General features: G+C 45.3%; 1 protein-coding gene across 15 annotated transcripts in view; it reads right to left on the reverse strand.

Moving 5' to 3' along the window:
* Positions 1 to 12,231, reverse strand: part of eps15l1a (epidermal growth factor receptor pathway substrate 15-like 1a) — a 504,393-nt gene that overhangs the window by 250,072 nt on the left and 242,090 nt on the right. For all 15 annotated transcript variants that reach the window (XM_086004995.1, XM_086004999.1, XM_086004998.1 and 12 more), the window contains one exon: positions 6,560 to 6,721. In XM_086004995.1, coding sequence (XP_085861121.1) covers positions 6,560 to 6,721 — 162 coding nt within the window. The remainder of the gene's footprint in view (positions 1 to 6,559; positions 6,722 to 12,231) is intronic.

Raw genomic sequence — 12,231 nt, forward strand, 5'->3', positions numbered from 1 at the left:
GCATGATGCCTTCAGTGAGGGGCATTCACGAGGAGGGTATGGACAGTACTCTCACGGAGACTTGTACAGGAAACTTTTTTTTATCCGGCACGGACGGGACCGACGTGGTGCCGGTTCATCAAAAATTCCGGATAACCGAACGCTATAGTAAAAGATACGGAGAGCTGACAGCTCCGTATAAAGCAACAAACCCACAAGTTCAGAACAATGGCCACAAGTTGCAAGCGTCTCTGTAGCTTAGCAACAGCTGCAGCCGCACCCTTGCACAGCAACAGATGGAGGAACGCAAGTCAATATGAAGTAAAACCTACTCCTGAATTTTGCCGGTTAACCGAGATTTCCGGTTATTTAGGTGCCGGTAAATCGAAAGTTTCCTTTATTGTTCAACTGAGCAAGTCCTGCAGTGGACTAGGGCACAATAGGTAACTAACTGTATCACAAGACAATATTGGACAACAGCAATAACTATTACACACTACGGTGCGTACCACCTAGCACTCACAACTCAGCGGGTCTACACTAGAACAAGGGGGAGTTGATTAATGTACAAAATGAGAGCCAACAGTCAAGATCAATCAGAAGGGGAAATTAGCCATCTGTCCCTATCGCATATGCTGAATAACAGCCGGGTGTGCTGGGTTTTTTTTCCAAATAAGAAAGTCTATTTCAAGTCTTATCCTCCTCCTATCAATAAATTGAAAAGGACAATATATTAAATGTTAAAAACTAGGTAAAACAATCCATTAGAACCCCATTTTTTCATCTCTGGAACCTCGGCTCAAATCAAGCTTAAAATTGCAGAGGTGAAAGGAACTGAACAGAATTGAGTTTGAAGCAGATTCAATTGGGCACGAGTACAGAACAGGCAACTGCACCATTACCTGGCCGCTAAGTCGGCCAATCTCTCACAGTGCCTGTGGCTGCTATGGAAGAAGGGAAGCGTGCTTCAAAAGGCACTCTTCTCGGGTTGGTTGTTAAGGCAGGGAGTTAGACAACAGTGAGCTTCACCCACCGTCTCACTCTGTCTGAGAGTGGTCGGCACCGATACTAAATAGCAAAATTTGAAAATATTCCATTCCTCAGCCCTGACATTCTTTAACTCAATAAGAACAAAATTTACAATCAGAAGAAAAATAGATGAGTAAGGATTCTGCACGGTATCTGGGTCAGTCCATAACATTCCAATCCAACCAGGAACTTTGATTATATTCCACCATCTTGCAATGGTTAATATAAAGGGAATGTACAACACTACAGGGAGAATTCTTCAAACAAGCTGAAATATGTGCACATATTTTTTGGAATCGTGTTAAAAAAAAATGCAATACTCCAAAGGTTTATCTGGGAACACGGCCACAGCACTGAGAGTTAATGGCTGACATTTAGAAAAACATTAGTGCGAGGGAGTGGTCTGCCTCGTGGGGAAAAGCAAACTGGCTGACGGGCAGTCGCTGAGCAGCACTGATGGTGGCCATGTAGAAAGCGGTGACCTGGACCACCCTACCCCATCCTCCAGCTCACACAAGCTGCCTATTAAGTCAGAGGCCACGTGGGAGCGATACTTTGAAACTAAATTACAAACCCGTTGATTTATTGGAACATTATTCCTGGCATGCTCGGTGATAACGTGCAGCCGAACTGAGCTGGAAGGAAGGATGCAGGGCAAGTTGTTTTCTGCAGAGTGTATGGTAATTCTATACAACCGAACAGCTGGCTGGAGGAATTACTTTGCTGCAACACTCTCAGGGGATTCAGACAATAACATAAACCACACAACTGGACCTTGAGCGGCTTACAGTCATTGGAACCAGACTTGTGATGCAATGCTGATAACTCCCAAACAACTTTTTCTTTCCAATCTTATTTTCTCTCCTCCCATCTTAAAATAATTTGGCCTGTGCCGAGATACAATTCTATGGTCACTGGCCACGCTACAGGACCTCACCAAGGTGGTCATTCTTCATTAGTGAACCTGAACAACATGGGTCAATGGGTTATTTGACCAAACTTGGGGGAGGGGTGGTGGAGGAGATTATAACTGAACCTGATCCTGTCCCCGTCCAATTTGTGCAGATACACACACTTTCAAGCAGTAGGCCCCGCAGTGATTGGGAGCAGGAACCCTGGCTGACTTTTCCCTGTCTTAGCCCAAGGGTATTATGGTCAACCGCAGGGCAGCAAATTCCGTCCCAGCTGAGATCAGCAAACTCAGCACAGAGTGGGAATTGGGCCTGCAACGCTCCTGGTCTGTGTGGCTGAGTTTTCCAAACTGGAGAGTGTGGTGACCAACTAGCTATCGGGGCAGCACCATCTTTAGACTTATTTCCCAGCTGTGCCATTCAAATTCGTATCTTTAGTTACCGATTTATCTGCATTTTTGAGTTTGCTAAGCCGCTCTACATCACATGACAGCAAAAGGTGGCTTTTTCACATCCAGAGCTTTAGATTAGATTTGTATTAGCTCAATCACAAGGATTTTATAGGAAAAAAAGTTTTACTAAGTTTATAATAACCCTTTAATGATGTGCAAACTAAAAAAAATTAACATGGCAAATCACAGAGAAGAGTGCCGGCAACAGGGAAAACTTTGTATGGAAGAGATGGCAAAATTCAAAAGGGTTACAAATTCAAGGTTGTAACTCACACTTGGAGGCCAAGCAACTATACAAAAGACTTTGATCCATTCCACACATTCCCAGCCATCTATTATTCTGTTTATTGTGGCGGTACCACCGGTTGTACCTTACATAAAGACACATAATTCCCTTTAACTTACCTTTTGGGGCCGTTGCCCTTTTAACTTACCTGTTGGGGCCGTTGCCCCTTTAAGATTCGCCCTAACGTGATGACGTCACGTCACGTACGACGTGACGTGCGTGCGGCAGCCGCCGGCCCGACTCGGCCTTCTAGGACGGCCGCCGGCACAGCCCGGCCTAGCGTCTTCGGCCTCAGCGGCCAGCCGACGGGAGCGACGCGATCTTCCGCTCCCGCGGCAAGCACCGGTACAGCCCGGCCTCGCGAACTCGGCCTCAACGGCCAGCGACGCAACAATGCGGTCACGTGACTGCCCCAGGCGCGGGCAAACGTGACGACGCGCATCACGTGACGCCCTAAGCGCGGGAAACGCGAACAACGTGATGACGTCACAACACAAACGCGATGACGTCATCACGCTCCCCACAAGACTGCGAACTCAGTCCTCGTGGAGTCCCCGCTGGGACAAGACCTATACCACGGTGCTCCTACAGTCAGCCATCTTACCTGATGTAATTAGTCTGTTCCTGTAAATAAACTTGTTAATAGTTCGTCGAAGTCAAACTCTCTTATTTAGTGGCGATCTACCCGAACCGCTACATTATAAAGATAAAACAAATCATTGATTTTCTGAACCATCACGTCTATTACAGCCACAGTATATAACAGCAAAATACTGCGGATGCTGGAAATCTGAAACAACAACAGAAAATGCTGGAAATACTCAGCAGGCCAGGCAGCATCCGTGGAGAGAGAAACAGAGTTAACATTTCAGGTCTGGGACCCTTCATCAGAACTGGAAAAAGCTGGAGATGTAATAGATATTAAGCAGGTGCAGAGACGGGGGGGGGGGGGGGCGGGGGGGGTTAGGAGGGGAGGAAGGAATTCAAAGAACACCCTGTACTTTTGTAAGAGGCAGGAAAGATAAAATGTTGCGAATGGGAATGGCAAAAATCATACTGCATGAAAAATGGGGGCAGGGATAATTATCTGAAATTGTTGAACTCAATGTCGAGTCCGGCAGGCTGTAAAGTGCCCAATCGAAAGAGGTGCTGTTCCTCGAGCTTACATTGAGCTTCATTGGAACAATGCAATAGGCCGAGGACAGAGAGATCAGAGTGGGAGTGAAGCGGTGAATTAAAGTGACAGGCGACCGGAAGCTCAGGGTCACCCTTACGGACTGAACAGCCACAGTATACCCTTGCAACAGCTCCAATTGAAACTGATCATTTGGCACCCTCTGTGCTGAACTATGGGCGGTTTTGCACCATGGAAGATTGACCGAGTCAACCCAAACTGATGCACAATCCTTCTCACTTTTTTGTGCCTCTATTTTGTCCATACTACAGACTCTTAACAGTCCTCTCTTATTCCTCCTAACCTGCAAATACCCCACCCTACATGCTCGTCCTCCTCCATGCATCTTCACTGTGTTGAAATCAAATCCCATCACACTGTTTCTCACACCAATTCTTTCTTTCCCAGGACTTCAACTCAACCCTTTGACACAATTGGGCAAAGTCTTCAGAAAATGCTTCATAAAGCGCTGGTTAGGCCACAACTGGAGTATTGCGCCCAGTTCTGGTCACAACACGTTAGGAAGGATGTGAAGGCCCTTGAGAGGGTGCAGAGGAGATTTACCAGAATGGTTCCGGGGATGGGGGATCTTAGCTACAAGGGCAGGTCGGAGAAGCTGGATTTGTTTTCATTAGAGCAAAGGAGGTTGAGGGGTGATTTGATAGAGGTGTACAAGATTATGACGGGTTTGGATAGGCTAGACGGGGAAAGGCTGTTCCCACTAGTAGATGGTACAAGGACTAGGGGAAACAGATTTATGGTTTTGGGCAAGAGATACAGGGAGGGTGTGAGGAAAAACTTTTTTACGCAGCGAGTGGTGAGGACCTGGAACTCGCTGCCGACGGAAGTGGTGGAAGCGGACACCCTCAATGTTTTCAAGGGAAGACTGGATAGACACTTGAGAGAAATAAACTTGCAGGGCTATGGGGATAGAGCGGGGGAATAGGACTGACTGGATTACTCTACAGAGAGCCGGCACAGACTCGATGGGCCAAGTGACCTCCTTCTGTGCCGTTATGACTCTATGACTATGACGCTATGACTCTTTAGAAAATGCTTGTGATGTTTCAGAAAATCAATGATGATTTTAAATTTTATAAACAGAATAGGTGGCTGGGAACGTGTTGAACAGATGCAAGTCGTTGTTATAGTCGCCTGATCCTCAAGCATGAGCTACAACCTTGAATTTGTGATTATATTTTACTTCCATTAACCCTGTTGAATTTTGTTCCATTTTCCTTCTTACAGTTGAATACGCAAAGTTATTATCTGATCACCACTTCCCAATATAATGCACCTATTATTCTTTCTCAGCCTTGGTGCTATTATAGATCTTTGCCTCTAAGGAAGTCTTGCTGCAATCACATAATTGTTGGAAAAAAAGACACAAAATCTTTACAGTTTGCAGATGATGGAGAGTTTCAACCCATCAATACGACTGATTCAAGCACAGGTCCCAAAGTGAAAGGACAATGTGCTAAACCCACCACACCACCCAAAACGTTAAACCACCCTTAAAAAGAATTTCAGAGATGCGGTATGTGTACCCCCACTGCATGTGGTAGAAATGAAGGTTCCGTGTTGTCATAGGAACACAAGGAAGTACCCAGGAATGTCCAACAGGGCTCCTGGATACTTTGGGACAATGTTGCCATTTTATTTCACATTCCAGATATGGAACTAGATGTAATATCTCCAAGTTTGCAGACGACACAGAGCTGGGTGGGCGTGTGTGCAGAGGAGGATGCCGGTATGATTTGGACAGGTTGGGTGATTGGGCAGATGCATGGCAAATGCAGTATAATGTGGATAAATGCGAGGTTATCCACTTCGGTGGCAAAAACAGGAAGACAGATTATTATCTGAACGGCAATAGATTGGGAGAAGGGGAAGTGCAACAAGACCTGGGTGTCCTTGTGCACCAGTCGCTGAAGGTAAGCATGCAGGCGGTTAAGAAGGCAAATGGTATGTTGGCCTTCATAGCGAGAGGATTCGAGTACAGGAGCAAGGATATCTTGCTGCAGTTGTACAGGGCCTTGGTGAGACCACACCTTGAGTATTGTGTGCAGTTTTGGTCACCTTATCTGAGGAAGGATGTTCTTGCCATGGAGGGAGTGCAGCGAAGATTCACCAGACAGATACCTGGGATGGCAGGAATGACGTATGAGGAGAGATTGGGTCGATTAGGCTTATACTCGCTGGAGTTTAGAAGAATGAGAGGGGATCTCATTGAAACTTATAAAATTCTAACAGGACTAGACAGACTAGATGCAGGGAGGATGTTCCCGATGGCGGGGAGTCCAGAACCAGGGGTCACAGTCTAAGGATAAGGGGTAAGCCATTTAGGACAGAGATGAGGAGGAATTTCTTCACCCAGAGAGTGGTGAACCTGTGGAATTCTCTACCACAGAAGGCAGTTGAGGCCAACTTATTAAATATATTCAAGAAGGAGTTAAGATATATTTCTTAAGGCTAAGGGGATCAAGGGATATGGGGAGAAAGCAGAGACAGGGTACTGAATTTGGATGATCAGCCATGATCTCATTAAATGGCGGAACAGGCTCGAGGGGCCGAATGGCCTACTCCTGCTCCTATTCTTCTATGTATCTATGGCACACCGCTTAAAAACATAATTTGACAGCTTAGTTGTGAAGGAATCTGGTATTAAAAAATCTCACACACTTCAGTTGTTTACAGTCTCCAGGCCCCAAGTTTCCCGTGTTCTTACCGTCTGGTTCTCCTCCTGACACTTCTGCCGGATGTCACTGAGCATGTCCTCAAGCTTAGCCTTCTGCTGGTCCATCTCATCCAGCCGATCCTGGGCTGCCTGTTTCTGAGACTCTAGCTCCTGCAGGTTATTGTTTTCTCTGTCCAGGTCATTCTGCAGTTCCTGCCAAGAGAGAATCAACCTTTGGTAACACAATCATCGCCGACAACAGAACACTCCTCCCCGGACTGAAACAACGACTGGTTTAGTAATGAGAGTCATACTTTCATTTAACTCCACAGTATATCCCTGGTATAAATAGAGTATCCCGAATAGTTAAATCACATTCCATTAATAATTTATACCTAGCATTTCATGGAATATTCCAGGTGAAGGTGAAGTCCAAAGATGTGCGGTTAGGTTGATTGGCTATGATAAATTGACCCTTAGTGTTAGGGGGATTAAAGACGTGGGGATAGGGTGGGACGTGTTGGTGTAGGGGTTACGGGGATCGGGTGGGATATGTGTCGGTGCAGGCTCGATGGGCCGAAATGGCCTCTATCTGCACTGTGGGGTTTCTGTGATTTCTGTGAAGGCCTCAGTGGCTTTATTTGTATTTGATTTAAAATCACAGACCCACCACAAGAAAGCACTCTAAATACTTCAAGAGTGAACTTCTAATGTAATTTCTACTGGTTATCCATCAGAGTTGCCAAATTCCCCACTTGAGGCAGGCCCAAGTGAAGCTGCAATACATGGCCAAGGTTTCCCAGCCTGACCGGCATGTCTTCCAGATACGGAAGATGAGGCTGAGATTTATTTCCCTTCTGTCACCACCCACTCAGATATCCCCGTGGTGCAAGCGCCAATAAAATAATTCCCAGGATACAAGTAGAATCGTCTAGGATGATCCGCACATTACACGCTTTGAGCACACAACCAAATCTAATAGCACATCTGGTGCTTCAACCTTCTGCACTCAGACCACCCCCTCTGCTCTTTACAGCTTTCTATTGGTCCACCATCCTAACCATTAACTTAAAAAAAAATTCCAGCTTCAGCTGACCTTTAACTAGGAATCAAGTTTAAAACTAACTGACCAGATGATCTGTTTCTGGTTGTGTTGATACTGGCCAGGCCACCGGGGAAACTCCCTGCTTTTCGTATAATGTCATCAGATCTTCTATGTCCACCTGAAAAGCTCACAAGCCAAGAAGGAAAGAACTGTAGTCCAGGGGAACAGGAGCTTGGGGGACAGGGTTCAGGGGAAAGGGGCCACAGTTGGCCCTCATTTTGGATGACCTCAGATTATTAGAGATACCTTTAAAATTTTATTTGCCTGTAACAAGTCACAGGATTTGTCGACAGCTTGACTTGGTCGATAGCACAGTCACATCTGTGTCAGAAGGTTGTGAATTCAAGCATCACTACAAACTTTAGCACATAATCTAAGCTAATACTTTAATACTGAGGGAGTACTGAATTCTGTTGTCTTTCAAATGAGATGTGAAATTAAGGCCCTGCCTGCCAGTTTAAGTAGATTTAAAATACCTCATGGCACTATTCGAAGAGGAAGGAGCTCCCCCAATGTCAGAGCCAACATTTATACCTCAACCAACATCATTAAAAACAGACTAACTAGTCAACCATTCATTTCTTGTTGTGGGACTTTGCTGCATGCCATTTGGCTGCCACATTTGTCTATGAAACATCAGTGACTGCACTTCAGAAGTAATCGATTAGATATTACATAGAATTTGCAGAACAGAAACAGGCCATGCGACCCAACAGGTCTATGCTGGTGTTTATGCTCCACACGAGCCTCCTCCCACCCCTCTTCATCTCACCCCATCAGCATTTCTTTCTATTTCTTTCTCCCTCATGTGTTTATCTAGCTTCGCCTTAAATGCATCTATACGATTCGCCTCAACCACTCCTTGTGGTAGCGAATTCCACATTCTAACCACGCTCTGAATAAAGAAGTTTCTCCTGAATTCCTTATTGGATTTATTATTAACTATCTTATATTTATGGCCCCTAGTTTTGGACTCCCTTACATCTGGAAACATCTTCTCTACATCTACCCTATCAAATCCTTTCATAATCTTAAAGACCTCTATCAGGTCGCCCCTCAGTCTTCTTTTCTAGAGAAAAGAGCCCCAGCTTGTTCAGTCTTTCCTGAAAGGTAGAACCTCTCAGTTCTGGTATCATCTTCGTAAATTTTTTCTGCACCTTTTCCAGTGCCTCTATATTATTTTTATAATATGGAGACCAGAACTGTTCACAGTACTGTGTGGTCTAACCAAGGTTCTATATAAGTTTAACATAACTTCTCTGCTTTTCAATTCTATTTCTCGAGATTTTTTATGGCTTTATTAATCTGCGTTGCTATTTTTAATAATTTGTGAATCTGTACTCCTAGATCCCTTTGCTCCTCTACCCCAATTAGATTCTTAATTAGGCACAATCCCAGGTGAGGACGAAAAAAAGGAACACTGCAGGAGGTACAGCCAATCCTAGAACACCGCCTTCAGTGTGCCAGTGCAGCCTTCGGTCGCCTGAGGGAGAGACTGTCTGAAAACCAGGACCTCAAATCCGGCACCAAGCTCATGGTCTACAGGGCAGCAGTGATACCCGCCCTCCTGTATGCTTCAGAGACATGGACCATGTACAGCAGGCACCTCAAAGCACTGGAGAGGTACCACCAACGCTGCCTCCGCAAGATCCGACAAATCCATTGGCAGGATAGGTGCACCAATGTCAGTGTTCTCGCTCAGGCCAACATCCCCAGCATCGAAGCTTTGATCACGCTCGATCAGCTCCGATGGACGGGTCACATTGTCCGCATACCCGATACGAGACTCCCGAAACAAGCGCTCTACTCGGAGCTCCGACACGGCAAGACAGCCCCAGGTGGGCAGAGAAAACGCTTCAAGGGCACCCTCAAAGCCTCCTTGAAAAAGTGCAACATCTCCACCGACACCTGGGAATCCCTGGCCCAAGACTGCACAAAGTGGAGGAGAAGCTTCTGGGAAGGTGCCGAATACCGAGTCTCATTGCCGGGAGCAAGCGGAAGCCAAGCGCAAGCAGCGCACATCAACCCAAGCACCTCACCCACCCGTTCAACCAACATCTGCCCCATCTGTGACAGAGACTGTAGGACTCATTGGACTCATCAGTCACCTGAGAACTCATTTTTAATGTGGAAGTAAGTCATCCTCAGTTCCGAGGGACTGCCTAAGAGATGAGATTTGGCTCATCCGGTTTACTGTACATACAATGACCATTTTGAAAATAAGGACACCTGATGCAAGTCCCTTAGGTGTCCCTAATTTACAGGTTGCACTGTATATTGAAATTAATTTTCCATTTACACGCCCGTTCTGCTCATTTCTAAATGTCGTCTTCTATTTTGTCGCAGTCTTCTTCAGTATTAACTATACTCCCCAATTTGGTGTCGTCCCCAAATGTTGATATTGTACTTCCGATTCCAGATTCCAAATAGTTTATGTAAATAGTGGTCCCAGCACCGATCCTTAGTCATGAGTTATGAAATATGAAAAGCTTGAGGATGTGAAAAGTACATTCTTTCTTTCTAGACAGCAGAATTCAAACCTCCAATTTGTGAAGATTTTGGTTTATGAAGTGAAGCTCTCATAGAAACATAGACGTAGAAGATAGGAGCAGGAGTAGGCCATTCGGCCCCTTGAGCCTGCTCCGCCATTTAATGAGATCATGGCTTCACATCCAAATTCAGTACCCTGTCCCTGCTTTCTTCCCATATCCCTTGACCCCTTTAGCCTTAAGAAATATATCTAACTCCTTCTTGAATATATTTAATGAATTGGCCTCAACTGCCTTTTGTGGTAGAGAATTCCACAGGTTCACCACTCTCTGGATGAAGAAATTCCTCCTCATCTCAGTCCTAAATGGCTTACCCCTTATCTTTAGACTGTGACCCCTGGTTCTGGACTCGCCATCAGGAACATCCTTCCTGCATCTAGTTTGTCTAGTCCTGTTAGAATTTTATAAGTTTCAATGAGGTCCCCTCTCATTCTTCTGAGCTCCAGCGAATATAAGCCCAATCGACCCAATCTCTCCTCGTACGTCATTCCTGCCATCCCAGGTATCAGTCTGGTGAATCTTTGCTGCACTCCCTCCACGGCAAGAACATCCTTCCTCAGATAAGGTGACCAAAACTGCACACAATACTCAAGGTGTGGTCTCACCAAAGCCCTGTACAACTGCAGCAAGGTATCCTTGCTCCTGTACTCAAATCCTCTCGCTATGAAGGCCAACATACCATTTGCCTTCTTAACCACCTGCTGCACCTGCATGCTTACCTTCAGCGACTGGTGCACAAGGACACCCAGGTCTCTTTGCACTTCCCCTTCTCCCAATCTATTGCCGTTCAGATAATAATCTGTCTCCCTGTTTTTGCCACCAAAGTGGATAACCTCGCATTTATCCATATTATACTGCATCTGCCATGCATCTGCCCAATCACCCAACCTGTTCAAATCATACTGGAGTTTCTTGGCATCCTCCTCACAGCACACACGCCCACCCAGCTTTGTGTCGTCTGCAAACTTGGAGATATTACATCTTGTTCCCTCGTCTAAATCATTAATATATATAGTGAATAGCTGGGGTCCTAGCACCGATCCCTGCGGTTCTCCACTAGTCACTGCCTGCCACTCAGAAAAAGACCGTTTATTCCAACTCTTTGCTTCTTGTCTGCCAACCAGTTCTCTATCCAAGTCAGTACCTTACCCCCCAATCCCAAGTGCTTTAACTTTGCACGCTAATCTCTTATGCGAGACCTTATTGAAAGCCTTCTGAAAGTCCAAATACACCACATCCACTGGTCCTCCCTTATCTATTGTACCAGTTACATTCTCAAAAACGTCCAGTAGATTAGTCAAGCACGATTTACCTTTTGTAAATCCATGTTGACTTTGTCCGATCCGGTCACTGTTTTCCAAGTGCTCTGATATTACATCTTTTATAATGGACTCTAGCATTTTCCCCACTACCGATGTCAGGCTTACAGGTCTATAATTCCCCGTTTTCTCTCTACCACCTTTTTTGAATAGTGGGGTTACATTAGCTACCCTCCAATCCATGGGAACTGTTCCAGAGTCTACAGACTCTGGATTTTGGAGCAAAATCTCCAAGAGTTTTATTTTAAATTTCTGCAGATTTCTGATGGCAATGATCATGTCCCTCAACAGGCTAACGTCAATAGCACAATTTCCATTCATTTGCATAAAGCCCTCTCCGAGCAGTATGTTCAGCCCCCAGTTATCAGCAGACTGAGATGGTACTTATTAAAGCTCACAGCATTGTGGATGATGCTACATAGCTCAAAACACTCAAATCATCAAGATATCACATTTGTTGACAGGCCAGCCTGTTAATGAACACAGTGATTGACCAAGCTGAGAAACTTAGGTGAAAGTGAAGTGCCAAAGGGCATAGTGCAGGATTAGAGAAAGAGCTTGCATGTATAGAGCACCTTTCAAGTCCTCAGGATTGTCTAAAGTGCTTCACAGCTAATGGATTAATTTGGAAGTGTAGGCAATTATGGTATGTAGGCAAACTCAGCAGTCAATTTGCATTCAGCAAAGTCCCACACACAGCAAGTTAGATAAATGACCAGTTAATGTGTTATTTCTTGATGGTGTTGATTG

This window comes from Somniosus microcephalus, chromosome 13 (assembly GCF_052327205.1).
Source record: "Somniosus microcephalus isolate GS21.2 chromosome 13, FLI_Smic_1.0, whole genome shotgun sequence".
NCBI lineage: Eukaryota > Metazoa > Chordata > Chondrichthyes > Squaliformes > Somniosidae > Somniosus > Somniosus microcephalus.